Source organism: Conger conger, chromosome 1 (genome assembly GCF_963514075.1).
Source record: "Conger conger chromosome 1, fConCon1.1, whole genome shotgun sequence".
NCBI classification, from domain to species: domain Eukaryota; kingdom Metazoa; phylum Chordata; class Actinopteri; order Anguilliformes; family Congridae; genus Conger; species Conger conger.
In genome coordinates, this window is record NC_083760.1 from 40817652 (window position 1) to 40834872 (window position 17221).

The 17221-nt window shown below is 38.8% G+C and overlaps 1 protein-coding gene across 3 annotated transcripts in view; it reads left to right on the forward strand.

Annotated features, from left to right (window-relative positions):
* LOC133124295 (intersectin-2-like) overlaps positions 1 to 10250 on the forward strand; it is a 115788-nt gene extending 105538 nt beyond the window's left edge. For all 3 annotated transcript variants that reach the window (XM_061235386.1, XM_061235377.1, XM_061235367.1), the window contains 3 exons: positions 2517 to 2600; positions 7337 to 7510; positions 9609 to 10250. In XM_061235386.1, the coding sequence (XP_061091370.1) occupies positions 2517 to 2600; positions 7337 to 7510; positions 9609 to 9757 (407 nt within the window). In that variant the 3' untranslated portion in view covers positions 9758 to 10250. The remainder of the gene's footprint in view (positions 1 to 2516; positions 2601 to 7336; positions 7511 to 9608) is intronic.
* Positions 10251 to 17221: the final 6971 nt, after the last annotated feature.

The following is a 17221-nucleotide window of genomic DNA, read 5'->3' on the forward strand; positions in this document are numbered from 1 at the left end:
CCATAAAATAAAAACTATGGAACGACGGTATATTGAATTAAATTGAACATGATAACGTCTCATTGATAACTTGATAAATCTTCATCCAAATAATGACATTATAAAACACATCAACTATTCATGCTTTAGCAGGAATGCACTTTGCAAAGAAGCACTAAGTTCCTCTTAAGTGTCCATCTAAGAAAACAAAACAAAATGTATTTTATTTTCAAGAAAACTATTGGGAAATACTAATGTCTGCATTCATACATTCCAGGATACCCAAATTGAAACCCATCCATCCATCCATTATCTTAACCCGCTTATCCTGAACAGGGTCGCAGGGGGGCTGGAGCCTATCCCAGCATACATTGGGCGAAAGGCAGGAATACACCCTGGACAGGTCGCCAGAACATCACAGGGCACACACACCATTCACTCACACACTCATACCTACGGGCAATTTTAGACTCTCCAATCAGCCTAACCTGCATGTCTTTGGACTGTGGGAGGAAACCGGAGTACCCGGAGGAAACCCACGCAGACATGGGGAGAACATGCAAACTCCGCACAGAGAGGCCTCGGCCAACGGGGATTCGAACACTTTTTCTCAGTGTTGTGCATCTGTAGAATTGTCGCGGACACAGTTATACTTTATTGACAGTCAGATAGAACACTGAAATTCATTGTCATGGATAGGATCCACCAGGTTCTGCCATATTTTCAAAAATCTAAACATCAGCTCTTTGGCATCTTGTTACCATCAACAGAACCATAGTCGCAGACCTTTATGAAGTATAAGTGCAAAACATTGTGCGACACTTTTTTTTTTTGTCATACGGCACTTGTCGCAAGGGTCGTGCAACTACATATAAATCAGGCTTAAGCCGAATCACAGCACAATCTCACATTTGCACGCTTGGTAAGATCACCTTATGTTTGCAAGCTAGCTCACATTAGACAGCAGATTCTACAGAAGGTATCTACTTTGTGGTATTAGCAAGCTTGTAAACAAAACACTCAACCCACCGGAGGTTTTCTGGGAACAGTGACATCATATCCGCTGTCCATAAAAAACTGTTTGAAACAGTCTATAGGGGCTCCTGGCACTCCTGGAAAGTATGTCTTGTAAGTTAAAAGCTAAAATTACATTCTTGTACAGAATTAAAGCATGTTTCTCTCCTGTCAATAGAAAAACCATTGTACAATCAACTGTCTTGTCAGTATTTGATTATGGAGACCCCTATAGCAGTGCCAAGATGCAGTGTATCATAGTGCATTGTGTCTTATCACAGGGAATGCATTTCTTACACATAATTTATATGAAAAAGTAGGATGGTGCTCCTTAGGGAAAAGAAGGGAATTGCCTTCTATCTCTTAGGACTTTCTAGTTTAGGGACTTTTTAATGTTAGATACACCACAGGTAAACACTGCTTTGGGGCGAAACAGGTTTTAAGTACTATGCCCCTTACAGATGGAATAAATTGCAAACAAACATGAAATTATAATCTCTTGTCCCTTAGAAACATTTAAGGTATTATACATGAATTTTTTTATGTACTTGCCTTCACTAATCACTGTAGAGACTTTAAGGTTATGGTCCACCAAAAAAGCATCTTTGGTCTTCCAGATCATTTCAGAGGTACATACTTCAATTATCATGAGGTATGGACTTGAAAAGATAAATAACAAAATATATAATTAGTTCATTTGCAGACTATTCAAGATTGAGGAAATTACTCATTTGAACATATTTGTAGCTGTCTATAATCTGGACCAAGTAAGATATCATTATAATTCTTCCAGATTCTTTTTTTGAAGATGAACAAGATGAACAAGACAATAATTGGCTCAAAATACTCCCCTGAATATGGAGTAAAGGTTTTAAAAGGTTTCATGATTATAAGATAACAATGCATTGAGAAAAATGGTCCTATAATATAGTCCAAAATCAGGTTTTTATAAAATCTACTCCACAGATAGAAATGGTAAGTAATTATACCAATTTCACCATACACATGGTGTAATCATTCCAAAGGTAGTATTATCCTGAAAGTTGAATTGTTGAGGGTTGATTTGTGGCAGCGAACGGAAAAGGGTAAATTTTACAGAAAATGTGATTTTATTTTATTTTTTTCAGTGGAACCGTGCCGTAATATATATATATATATGCTGAATGTGTGATTGAATTGTACTTTTATATGTGTTTTTTATATGTGATTTATTTGGAGCTCAGTGAGACTACCTGTATAAATAAAGGATAAATAAAATAAATACAAATCTGTGTTTGGGCTTGTGAAAACAGGAGAACGCTGGTTGCTTCAGAACCTTGTAAACACTTGTTAATCGGGAAACCCACCCTTGAATAGTAGTTTATTTATTTGAACTTGATAGACTATGCTGGCTAATGCAGTGGTTCCCAAACTCTGTTCTGGGGCCCCCCTGTTTATGCTGGTTATCGTTCCAACCACAACCCCAGATTTTTAATGAGATGTACATTTTTCATGGGCTAATGAGTGCATTTCCATGGCTCTAGGGCGCTCTCAGAAGGGCAGTGAAATTGGCCGACTGCTTGTAACAGTCCTGGAAGCCACTGATCTCCAGCCCTGCAAGGCCAACGGTGAGTTTCAAGACACAACCTTACACTATTTTACTCTCTTTTTTTATTATGTTTTTATTTTTTATTTGTTAATCCAAAATATGAAAATGTTAATGAAAAAGCAAATTTTCATCTGCAGTACCTAGGTTTCCACAGTTTTTAGTCCGTCTAATGTTAAAGGGATGGTTTGCATTTTTTTCAGACCCTTGAGTTTCTCATGACAAATTAAGTCGTAAATTGGGGACCTGTAAAGAGCACTCCTACATCAATTTTTTAAGCAGCAGGATGAATTCAGAGGTGTACAAAAACATTCTGTCTGCCAACTTACGGAGAAATGCATCCAAACTAATTGGAAGGAACTTCATCGTGCAGCAAGACAATGACACAAAACACACAGTCAGCACAACAGAGGTTTGATCATGGCCTAGTCAATCACCAGACCTTAACCCCACTGAGCATGCATTTCACCTCCGGAAGGGAAAATCCCCCGGAACAAACAACTGAAAGAGTAAAAGCCTGGAAAAACATCACAAAAGCAGAATGCACCAGTTTGGTCATGTCAATGGGTCGCAGGCTTGATGCAGTTATTGCAAACAAGGCATATGCTACCAAATAATAAGTGTTATTTACTGTTCCAACACTTGCTTACCTAAAAATTTGGTGGTCTGATACAATCTTCTAAATTTAGTAGTGTAACATATCTAGGTGTAAACAATATTTACAATATGGGATTTAATATTTTTGAAGGGATGCCATAAAAGCATATGCCAGGCTGCTACTTCCTATTACAATATCATTCACATTACACGTGCAGAAGTTTTAGCTACCGTCAGAATATTTTCAACGCTTATAGACTCTTTAGTGATTTATTTTGATCACTGGTGGGTTTACCGTGACGTGATGCATTGCAATTTGTAATTATATCGTTTACCTGCTTTCTGTCACTGTGTAGTTAGCTAATTTCGACAACCCACAGTCTAAAGTTCATATGGACTTGTTAGTATTTTTTTTTTCTCCTGTTGAGAAGTGCGAACATCCACATAAACAAATAAATGCTTACATCATAATAAATGTAATACAGTAAGTAGTCAATATTATATCAACATAAAACAAATATGATGACATAATTGCCACTTGTGTTCAGTAAACAATCATAACTCATACTATTATGTTTTGGTTCATACCAACATCATTGTTCAGTCTTATGTATCTTACTGTTAAGAGAACTAAACCGTTTTCTGCCTGTACTGTATGCTCAAGCTACACACATTAATTGCATTAGTTATCTCCTCTGTAGCTATTTTACCATCATCCAGTTGTGCTTAATATCAAAGAGACTGAAAAGCAATGAGCCATTCTTTTTTTTGGTCTGGTGGGCAGGCTATGTCATTAGGAAGCATGAAAATAAAGTTAAAGACAAAAAAGACAAGCTGTTTAATTGAGCAGGTACAACTTAGATGCCTCTGGAGACCCTGTGAGGAGGAGGATGAAATGGGTCGAAAGCCAAAGGTTTCACGACAAAGGTGTGAAGTAGCTGGAATACAGCATTAGGGATGAGAGAGATCGTTGAGCCTTCACCTCCTAACTGTAAAACCCTAACCCAGAGGGAAGGAGGGAAAACCATATAGAAGGGCCCAAGGCCATATGTACGCAAGGGCATCCACCCCCAACATCCCTCTGAGACCCACCATTGAATAACCACCAGGGGAAATTAGTTGTTTCCTGAGAGGCAAAGGGGTCCCCCTGACCAAAACTGCTCCAGATGGGCTGCACAGTATCTAGGTGGAGCTACCATTCCCCAGGGGGCCTCCCCTGAACAGAAGATAAGCTACCACATTGTCCTTCCCTGGCAGGTGTACAGCCTGCAATGACACCCCAGAAGTATATGCCTACAGTAGAAGCTTGCAAGCCCTCCTGTGAAGCGATAGAGAGAGCATCCCATCTTGGGAGTTGATGTATGAACTGTATCTCCAGATGAGGTTAGGCAGGAAGTACACCAAAGCCCGAAATACCACCTCTAACTCGAGCCGGTTCACATGAACCCCTCTCCAGGAGGGTCTCTACAGACCCCAGACTGAGTGGTTCTGGCACACGGCACCCCTGCCCCTTTCTGAGGTGTCTGTGTTACCGTGACTCAGGAACAGCATGGAACTTGGAAACACCCCCTTGAAGGCCTGGAGTGGTAAGCCACCATTCTACAGATGACTAGCAATCTGGTCCCAGTGAGAGAAGCCGCTGGCCAGTCAGAGAGGCTCTCATGACAGTCAATCCGAGATAATACGCCTTTCTCAAAGGAGTAAGGCAGATTCACGATGGGCTGGAAACCCCCATCCTTTTTTGCTATCAGGAAATAGGCTGAATAAAATGACTGTCCTATCATCTCCGAGGGCAGGATTGTTGTATTTCCTTATATTTCCAAAGCTGCCTCAGATACTGCCCAATACTGCATCACGGATCAAAATAAGTTTCCTCAAGCTGCTGTAGACAACGCCACAGACAGACATGGGGTTGGAGGGATGGCTAGGTAGTGTTAGGGAAAACACTGTCAATATCAATATAATATAATAGTATATGTGTAAATACACGTTATGTAAATATACTTGCATATAAATAATATTATATAGCCAAATATAGTAATATGATAGCCAATCCAATTAGTACAGCGGCAGCCAAAACGGTCGCTCTCGCACTGATGGGGGAAATCTGCAGCTCAGTTCCAATCGGCCATAGCTGACACGGTTACTTTCACCCTGACTGGGGAAGAGGTGCCGCTCAGCAAAACCAATCCACTCACACAAAGAGAGGATTAACACTTATAAATCAGTTGCATTCCTGTGTCGTCAGCGCTTAAACAACAAAGCTATCACCCTGATTCTTCTGGGAGTAGAGGCTTTACCTGGTGTCGCAATGCAAAACATGTTATGGCATGAAATACGATTTTTAGAGTTCAATAACTGAGTAAGAAAAAGCCCTAAATCTGTGCATCTGCTTTCGTTCAGGAGATATTTGGCTCTAGAAATGCACTTATAAACATAGGATTATCTATCTTCTTCTATCTTCATACATCTTCACATACCTGTAACACCCCTATTGTCTAAAAAGTCTGATTGCAGTTACCAGTATAGCCACTCTGGACTATTCCACTTTTTAAATGGGGTGTAATCTATTACTGCATGCATCCTTGATCAATTTAAACAAAATAATCTTTTAATTGGGTTTTATTGTTTTGGTATCACTCCGAATGCGACTACACACATATGTAAGGAATTATCTGTAACAATGCAAAGGTGAAGAACCACCTGCCACAAGTAATTCTGCAAGGTGCATTAAAACCCTTTAATGACAATGGATTATTCTGCTTATACCATGGTCTTTTAACAAAGATTAAAATATGTAACCCTCAAAATAAAACTTTAAGCCATTAAGGGGTCTACATCATGTTGCTATGGTTACATTTATGTTCGTTAAGTTCTGCTCAAAATTGAGAAGCTAGCCATCTAAAGTTATGGCTATATAGATTGAATCCATTGTCAGACTGATCTACAAGGCCCAACTTTGTTGTATTCTTAGCATTTGAAACTACTTCCCACTAGGGTCTTTCAGTGCACTTGTCCCTGGTTATGGGCATGCACTTTGCTGTACTTCGCTCTGGATAAGAGCGTCTCCCAGGATGAATGAATGATTGATTGATGTTTAAACTTGCAACATATTAATATTTTACAATGAAAGTAATGTATTGATGCTGTGATTTGAAATGAGGCCTTCTCAGTAAATCCCTTTTTTCGAAACGATACTCTATTAACAGATCATTTTTTAAAGTTGATCAAGGATGAATTCAGTAATGGATTAAACCCTATTTAAAAGGTGGAATAATCCAAAGTGGCTATACTGGTAATGACAATTGGACTCCTCCATTCTAGATTATAGGAGTGTTACAGGTATGTAAACATGAATGAAGTTAGGATAGTTGGAAGGGTTGAATGAATAAAACCCACTGGGTACCAAAGCTGATTCTTTCTAGAAAAGTTGACTAAGGATGTAACTTCAACATATCTGAAGAGGGTGACATTTTTGACACTGCTTTCCGTATGGGTCTAAATGTGTCAAAAATGGCCAAATGAAATATTTCATGGGTCATATCTCAGCTAATGTTATTAGTTTCATGTTCATCTTTACTCAAATGGCTCACATTTACAAATAAAATTACATTAAAACTATGTTTACTGGAAATATGACCCCCCCCAAATTTGGTCCCTGGTGAAAAAAGTTTTTAGGGCAGATGGACGATCAATCTCCAAAAAAAAAGAAGATTATTTTTTTCTGAGGTTAGATGTGAATTCTACATAGATACAAAAATATCCCTACATACAAATTTACAAAGATTTATGGATTTTCACAAAGTTATGGAGAACTCTAAATATCGGCCTCCCGTTGTTCATTTCAAATTTAGAAAGATTCAAACTTGGAGACGCATGCAGTTCACTACAACCATGTCTCAAATTGACTAACGGAACGAGTGGTCTTGTGTGAGTATCCGTTGGATGGTATAACATAGCAATACCAAATTTGTATTTGGTGACCCTGTGGAGATTGTAGTCCACATGTGAAATGACATTCATACTGGATTTGAAACGGTGGTGAAATCCAGGTTCAATATCTGTTATTGCGTTCAGTATATAAAAAAAATTGTTCACAAAACATTGATGCTTTTACTCTTTGACTTATTTAAACTGCTACATCTCTTCATTTTTCTGCAGGAAAGGGCAACCCATACTGCGAGGTGACCATGGGTGAGCAGTACTACACCTCTCGTACCCTGAATGACACCCTCAACCCAAAGTGGAACTTCAACTGCCAGTTCTTTCTCAAAGACCTGCACAAGGATGTCCTCTGTATTACAATACGAGAGAGGGATCAATTCTCCCCCGACGGTCAGAACCGCATTCAATATATATTTCGCTTGATCTGGTTAAGGGGGTATCATTGCACAGCTCTCAACATTACGGGATGCTCAAGTACACTCATATTTGATATCAAAAATGAGATGAGCACAGATCTGGAATCTTGAAATACTCAACTAATATTTAGCTATAAATCCATTATGTGTCACATTGTGCAAATATCAACAAAAAATTTAAAGTATAAAATCTAGCTGAGTCTGGATGCTTTTGCTGATGGTCCGCCACATTCCACTTCACTCAAAAAGAATTGGGTGGGATTAGTTATTGTGGGTAAAGCTGTGGCTAGCACTACAAAAGCTGTCACTTATCGTTGGCAGGTTGCCGTTTTCTTTTTTCTTTTACATCATCATCAACCAGACTCCAATTCAAACAATGTCTTAGCAAGTCTGAGGGTAGAGAACACTTCATCATGGACCTGGCATTCAGGCTGCATGAAATTGACATTACATCAAAGGCAGAGGCAGAGGCAGCGGCTGCAGCTATAAGGGTGTTACAGTGGTTTTGTTTCATTTCGTGTTTTGCTTCTGCAGTAAAAATTCTGCCGGCTGGAAAAAAAATAATTGCGAGGTTCCGACAGTAGGGGCTGTCACATTGCATTTTGGCCTCTAACTGGTGGAGAGGTCATTTGTAGCAAGATTGCCCATAATATATAGTGGTTTATGGTTTGTCTATTTTTTTTACTTCTACTACTGTAGCCTATCCACTTGGAGTTATGATGCGTTGTGTGTTCAGAGATGCTCTTCTGAATACCACTGTTGTAATGTGTGGTTATTTGTGTTACTGTCACCCAGAGATGTTCACAAGTCATCAAATGCAAGTCCGAGTCAAGTCTCTGAGCTCTGAGTCCAAGTCCAGTCCAAGTGTGTGACAACTGAAAAAAGCAGTATTATCAGGGGTGCACAAAAAGATAGTGGTTATTTAATTCACTAATTTGTATATCAATGAACTACCATGCCTGAGCCAACGTTTTGGAAACATCTTTCTCTGGAGAAAGGCTTTGCCAAAACCTCAGGTCTGGTGTGGTAGATAATTGATATATCAATAAATAACATTAAATAACCATTCTATTTTTTAAGAACTCTGTGTAACTCATGCGACACTATGTAAGCATTACCATTGGCCTGTGATATAAGATGAGGGTCAATAACAAAAAAGGGGCCGGTTACATGGACATTCATTTTCATTCATTTTAATGCTGGACTAAAGGCAGCTTTGTATGGATCTAATCTCCAATTAAATTTAGTCTAGGACTAGGTTTAATCTACATCTGCAACTTAATAATAATAATTATAATTTTATTTGTAAACAAAGTTACAAAGTATTGAAATTTGGATCACCTTGCAGTATTGGTTAATTATTATACTCTTACTTTTACATTTTTGAATGAAAGGTAACTGTTAAGCATTTACACAAAATCAAATGAGGCTAGATATTGTTTATGCAAGAAATCGGGAGCTATGATTTTGGGACTACGTATATAGGAAAACTTTGAATCCTAAGGAATGCCATTAACCAATGCATAGTAAAATCAGAAAACATTTCAAAACTGCATGCAACTACACTATATGCCAAACTCAGGTTCGAAGGTAGCTTTTAATGTTAACATCAAATAAAAACAAGCTCTCTCAAACAATGTCCGCGCAACTAGTATGTAACGTCATCTGACAAGACATTCAAAATCACTTTCTGTCCTGCTTGCATATCGATCTTAAAACCCATACTGAAAGGTTTTTAAGATAGTGCAAGCCTTGGTCAGGCTTGCTTAGCTTTTTCAAGATCAACCATTTGAAATGGTAGCCAACATCACTACAACTTGGCAGTCAACAAAATAAGAAAATATATCCATAAATGTCCAATTGATGACTTTTATGCCTTATACTTTCATACTAACACACATTATTGTTTTTTTATGACCGTATACAACATATTACGTTGTTTTTTTGTTACCTTATTTTCTTGTTTTCGTGTTTGCTTTTTTCTTGTTTTCATGTTACGTCCTTTGTTTTTTAAATTATGTGCAAATAAACAACACTAAACAAACTAGTCATAACTCCCACCTTATCCACAGGTTTCCTGGGCCGTACAGAGGTTCTCCTAGAAACCATCAAGAAGGAGCTGAAGAACAAAGGACCAACAAACCGGAGGCTGCTACTGCATGAGGTGGAGGCCGGTGAGGTGTGGGTCCAACTAGACCTGCAGCTGTTTGAGAATAAATAAACTCTATGGGGGTCACACTCCCCTGAGGGACACACTGCCTGGAGGAAAAATGCACACAAACCTATACACAGACACACGCATGCACCTGTCTACATCACACACTAATGAGCTGATAATGTGATTATTGGTATCCACCGCTTGCCCTACCAAAGGCATCACTCCAACCTAGACTGCAGTGGACCACTGTGAACCCAGCATTGCAGGGTGAAGCATCCCAAGGCTTTCTCTTCACCTACTACTCTTTTAAACCTGAAACTGGACTTTACCAAACTGTTTGTACTGTTTTTCTAGGTCATTATAAGGTCCACAAGATAAATTTGCAGGAATTATTTCATAGTCTTATTACTAGTATTTATCTTAGGGATTTTCTGGAAATGTGTATAATGGTGAAATGAAAGGGTATCTGAGAAGTTGATCTGTGAAGTTTCTCTGATATTCCATTCTGACTTTTTAAATAAAGATGAATAAAAATGAACTAAAAGCAATGTTTAAATGCCTTTGCTATAGTGACTTATTTTGGGGGACAAGGGGGTAGCAAAAATGAGTGGATTCCGGTTTTTCTGCAGTGTCATAGTTTTATGTGACTGGATAATTTCAAAAACTGTAGGTTTGACAATTAATTGAGTCTGTACTTCTGGAAGTTCCAAAGTTTATAAACAAGCATTGTCCCTTCTTGGATAATATTTGGACAGCTCTGCTCCACAAGGATGCAGTGGTATTTTTACAAATCTGAAATTCACAAATGGACATTCTTTTAAATTATAATGTGTCAAGAGTATGCAAGTACAATCAATTTGCTTGTAAGAATGTTTTGTATGAATTGTATGATTTTATTCATACAAGCAGTGTTTTCATAATAATTTAGTGAATTTGAATGAATGGAATCTGAAATAAATAAGAAATCTCTCAATTAATTTGGGTAACTTATTTTGATTATTGACTTTGAGGCCCAGACAAATGTTTGTAAATTATTTTAGCAAACTTGCATTGTCTACGAAAGCAGCCTGCTCTTTTAATCATCGGGAATGCTGTTTGCTATAACTGCCCCCCCCCCACCCCCTCCCCAAAAACTATGCTGAGAGTTTATTACTTTATGGCTTGGGAAGAATAGCACACACCATCCTGATTTTAAGTGAAGACATCCAACTGAAATCATTGATTGAAAGCTGATACAGATCATGGTTGTTGAATCCTGACTGTTAAAATCTGCATTTTTAAAAGCAATTCCAGTTAATGTTCACATCAACAAAAAAAAGAAAAGCTGTGATCTAAGTGACTTTCACTGTGGAATGAGTGTTGTTGGTAGACAGGTTGGTTTGAGTATCTCAGAAACTGCTGATCTCCTGGGATTTTCATACACACTAGTCTCTAGAGTTTGCAACGAATGATGCAAAAAACAAAACAAAAAAAAAAGACAGAAATGCCTTGTTCATGAGACGTGAGAGGAGAATGGCCAGACCGGTCAAAGCTGATAGGAAGGTGACAGTAATGCAAATAACCATACATTACAACAGTGGTATGCAGTGAACACACACCGCATCGTAACTCTAAAGGATAGGCTACAGCAGTAGAAGTCTAAAAAATAAGTCTAAAATACCTAATAAAGTGCTCACTGAGTGTGTGTTTCTTGAAGGTGCAGGTTGCAACTGACTATATCAGTATCACCTATGCATAACAATGCAAACCTTTTCCACACTGACACTTTCAGGGGGTCATAGAGATAGTGGACATTTTGGGGGGGGTTGATATCTGCTGTTGGTGTACACAAAGGATTCTGTCTTGCAGCTGCTCTGGCAATTTTCACATTTTTTAATCGCTGATTTCAGGAAGAAGACAGCTGCCTTCTGGTCTTTGGACTTTAATTTTAGTTTTGTGGGACTGTTTTGGGAGACATGCTGGGGTTTGGCACTTTCTTTCATTCTTTTCCTTTCGGACTGTCCATGTGTCGTGTCTAGGAAACGACAGAGTCCAAATCTTCAATTTGTCGAAAAACATCTTCGCGAGGGAAAAGATGACACCAGGCAGCAAGATCTTCAGGAAAATCAGACTTTAGCCGGATAAGCTCTCAGAACTGAACCCCGACTGTCATTTTTACACCCATATTATACAGTTACTCCACCTACAACCCCTCCTCAAACCTCATTCTGGCAAATCACCCACACTGTTCTTATCGTAACTCCTCCCAACGCTCCTCCCACTACGTCATTGTGGCAAATTGCCAACGGTCCTTATGCTCTGTGCAAAGTTCAGGGTGTTCTGCCAACTAGAACAAAGTTCAGGACTCCCCCTGTCCTCACTTCACCCCGCACCTGCTCTTGGCAAACTACCAGACCTCATAAAGTTCTGGATGCCCTCCCTCTAACACGTCATCCATACACGTCACTCTGTATCTTTCGCTTTTATAAGACGAACTAAGCAGCAGTAATCATTGAAAATATACAAACTAAACATTTCATTAATATTCACTTCTAATATACTTTTCTAATATACAGACATACTAAATATTTGATTAATTATTCTCTTCTAAGGGAGTAAATGTACGTAGCATTCTTTGCTCTCATTTCAACAGTTTTCACTGTGGTTTCTTGCGTTTTCATAAGCTCAGCTATAATTAATGTTCTAGGTCAAATAGATACAATTCTGGCATAAAACATCGAGAGTCCCGGAGAAATCAGCTGTAAAGTCATATCTCGCTCTGTGTCCTTGGATACACAGTTTGAGACGCCTCCCCCCCCAGCTGGCTGGCTCACTGTGTAATCCTAGCACAATTTAGCAGTTAATCAGTTTGAAACTATACAGGGTACATATCATACTTTAATATGGATATATTGATACACTTTTAGCATACATCGTTGAGCGCTTTGGAGGAACCAGCCTGCTCATTCAGGTGGAGTCTGATTTTGACTAGTGATTGTTTATCATGCTTTTAGTTCTTTTGTTCTGTGAATTTTCCCCTACACACGTGGTTTACATTTTTAGACTTAGACGTAGGTTGTTCTGTAACTTAAAATTCTTAATTTTCTTCATTGTGAGCTGTGCATTTTGATAAACATTGATCCAACAGGTTGCTATCAAATAATTTACCAATTAATTTTGATAAATGATATTGTTCAGTAATAATGAACATGAAATTGAATACATTTTATTTTACATCTTGGAAAAGTGAAGGTTTTTACAGTTGATGTGCTTTGTGTTCGATGCCAAACTTTAAACAAGGGATTGTTAAAACTGCTGGATTCGTAAATTAACCATATTTCACTTCTCCGACACTTTTTACATGCAAATGGACAATCTCACTCACAATTTTGGCCAAATAGCTAATTTCTTGTTTAATCTGACCACATAACTTTCCTCTAGAAGGCCTATTCTTTGTCCATGTGATCAGCAGCAAATTTCAGTCGAGCCTTAAGGTGCCGCTTCTGAAGCACGGTCTTCCTTCTTGCATGGCAGTCTCTCAGCCCATGGCAATGTAAAACACATCACTCACAAGTTAAGAGGCCATGCTACAAAGCAAATTTTATTAACATAACTTTCTACCTCATCGAAATTGATCATTCAAGTTGCTGTATGTATATTTTTGACCCAGCAGATTCTGTCATATTTCCAGAAGACCTATAATAAATGTATAAAAGAAGCAAAATGCATGAATGTTTTTTGTGACAAACACGTATGTGTTCAAATCATTCCATCAAGGAAAAATAAGAGTTGTAGAAATCATTGGAAACTCAAGACTGCCATCATATACATGTTCCTTAAAAGTGTATGTAAAATTTTAAGAACTAAAACTAAAAACTAAAAGTTTTAACCACAAGTGAAGACTTCCTTCCAAAGCTCTCCTCATCTTTTTTACAATATATTCCTTTAAAACACATTTTCCTCAAATTAAACTTGTGCTGTTTTAGAACTATAAGTATTGTTGCCCTCACTGTGGTTATCTGACCTGCATTCATGTCTACCACAAGCAGCAGAGCTAAAACCACCAACAAGCCAGCACAAACCTCACCATCTAAACCACGGGTGAGCAGGCTAACAACGGGCACTGCTAGCTTAGAGCTGACACAGGTATTGAAGGAGTTGAGAGAGGGTGTCAAAGTGGTGGTGAAGGAGGAAATACCAGCAGAGTTACGTTCTTCGGTTTTAGCCCTTCAAGTTGATACGGCTCTGCAGGCAGAGAACACCAAACTCCACACCAGGGTGACTGGTGACTGGAAAATCAAAGGTAACCACCCCTCTGCCTTCCTGGAAAAGCTTCTTACCAAAGTGTTTGTGGAAGACTGCTTTACTGTGGTGGACCACAGCACCCTGACATTGCCGCAACCGACATGTCCTCCACAAGCTATAGTGGTCCGTATGCATTATTACGAGGCTAAAGAGCAGATCCTGCAGATGTTATGGGAGAGAGGACAGCTAAGTTTCTACCCCGATCTCAGTGCTGATTTGTTGCAACAACTTTGAGAGGTAGGAGTGAAATACTCCCTTCTACACCCAGCTAAACTGCGATTCATTTTCAACTAAACAAAGCGCATATTTCAAATCCCGAAGGAAGCGTCTGCTTTTGTTGAGACCAAGATTCTGCCGGAAGCGAAAAGGAACACGCTAGGAAATGACAGCACGATGCTATGTGGTATTAAACCGGTAATAACTGGTGGGCTTATTGCTGTGTAGGGTTTGTTTCCTACCTCACATTTCCTCTATACCTTAAGGCATAAGATCAGAAAATCTGCTTTCTGGTGTTGTTCTTTTAGTTGACTCACTTATTCTTTGTTACTGTTTACCTGATGGTGTATGTCAGGATACAGCACAATAAAAATAAGCACATCGGAAACAAACATGGCACAAACTAACCATATTTAGTCAAAACTTGTTTTATTAATCAATAATCTGCTAAGCAAGGAGGGCTAAGTTGCATCTTAAGATGCATTGGAAATGTATCTTATAGTCTCAGAAATTCTATTTCTTGACACACCAAGGCCAGGCAGCAGACCCTGTCTTACACAGATTTCTACTTGTTCCCAAGAACTGCTGCCCAGGTTTCATACTATTGAGATAGTGTCTGTACCCCAACCTAAATTAAGCCTTGCTAAAAAGCCCATGAAGGGTGTTCGTATGGCTAATCAAAAAAAATATATCAGACCCTGTCATTCTACTTATAATATGGCTAACCAAACTGAGCTAAAAATTGGATTGATGAATATCAGATCACAAGCTCCTAAAGCAACTCTTGTAAATGAATGAATTACCGATCATCAAATTGAAATCCTATGTTTTACTGAAACTTGGCTTAAAACTGATGAATATATTTCCCAAAATGAATCCACCCCTCCTGGTTACAGTTATTACTCAGGTTCCCTGTCTGACAGGTCGTGGAGGAGGCTTTGATTTAAACTTTTTTGAAGTGCTTGTTCTTAGTTTTGCACATCCGGACAAAAAAGCAGTCAGTTTTGTCCTTGTAAGTGTATACAGGCCACCAGGGCCATACAGTGGTTTCTTACTTGAGTTTGCCGATTTCCTTTCCAGCCTCGCTGTTAATTCAGATAAAGTAGTAATTGCAGGGGATTTTAATATTCACATGGATAGTGAAGGTGATCATCTCAGATCAGCATTCCTGTCTACCATTGAATCTATTGGCTTTCATCAACATATACATCAGTCCACACATTCCCATAACCATAGTCTCGATCTGGTCTTAACTTATGACACAGAAATAGCAAATATAGCAGTCATGCCTAATAATCCTGTTTTATCAGACCATTATTGAATTACTTTTCAAATTTCACCAGATCCTACTTTCTACTTTAGCCATAAGCTTTCCTCCAGGACTGTGGGGATTTCCTTGGCTCAAGCCAAAATGCATACACAACTAGCATTAACTCAATTGATCAGCTGACTGACAACATGAATAATATACTTTGCAGAACCCTGGATACTATCGCACCTCTTAAAAAGAGAAGTTTGCCATAAGAAATTAGCACCTTGGTATAACGACCATACTCGTGCTCACAAGCAAGCTTCACGCCAACCTGAGCGCAAATGGCGCTCTACGAAATTGCAGGTATTCCTCCATGCCTGGAAAGACAACCTACTAACCTATAAACATGCCCTCTCCACAGCACGTTCATCATATTTCTCTACCTTAATTGATGAAAATAGAAACAATCCTAGGCATCTGTTTAAAACTGTTGCCAGATTGAAGAATCATGTTGATCCCTGTGTCTCAATATCCTTTAGTAGCAATTAATTTCTTTGATGACAAAATGATAAAAATCAGAGACAAGATTCAAAGTTCTTCTGCCAACCCGTCCTATAGAGTCCTTCCATCCACATAACACATAGATGCAGAATCCTCGGAAGGGCCGATGGCCTATCTGAACTCTTTGACTCCAATAGAGTTAATTGAGTTTAATACCATAGTTAATTCTTCAAAATCTTCTACTTGTCTTCTAGACCCTATCCCAACAAAGCTTTTGAAGGAGCTACTACCAGTGATTGGAGCACCACTCTTACATATTGTCAATGCTTCTTCAGCATCTGGACACATACCACAGACTCTTAAACTTGCAGTCATCAAACCACTTCTTAAGAAGCCAAACTTAGATGTGAATGATTTGTCCAACTACAAGCCCACTTCGAACCTCCCGTTCCGGTCTAAAGTACGAGAAAAGGTCATTTCAAAACAACTTTGTTCATTTCTGCACCCCAATCATGTATTGGAAGTTTTTCAATCTGATTTTAGACCCTTCCACAGCACTGAACAGCCCTGGTCAAAGTACTCAATGACCTACTCCTCGCTTCTGACAGTGGCTGCATCTCTGTACTTGTGCTTCAAGATTTAAGCACAGCATTCGACACAGTTGATCACCTTATCCTGTTGGATAGACTTGAAAATCTTGGAGGCCTCTGTGGACAGGCTCTCTCTTGGTTTAGATCATACCTATCAGACTGATATCAATTTGTGCATTTTAACAATGAGTCCTCATATCAATCCAGGGTTAGATATGAAGTACCACAAGGATCTGTGCTTGGGCCCTTGCTTTTCTCTTTCTATATGCTTCCCCTGGGACAAGTTATTCGCAAACATGGCATTAACTCCCACTGCTATGCTGGCAACACACAGTTGTATCAATCAGTCAAACCTGAGGAAGTTGTCCAGCTGTCAAAAATGGAAGCTTGTCTTAAAGACATAAAGAAATGGATGAATCATAACTTTCTTTTGCTAAACTCAGATAAGACTGAGATAATGGTAGTGGGGCCCAAGTCCTTGAGATGTAAATTATCTTACGATATGCCAAACATTGATGGAATTTCCATCACTTCAAGTGCTGTCATTCAAAGACCTTACTTTTGATCCAGATCTTGCATTTGATGCACATATTAAAAAAATCTCTCGGGTTGCTTTTTATCACTTGAGGAATATCTCCAAAATTCGGAAGATACTGTCCCTAAATGAAGCAGAAAAGCTAGTCC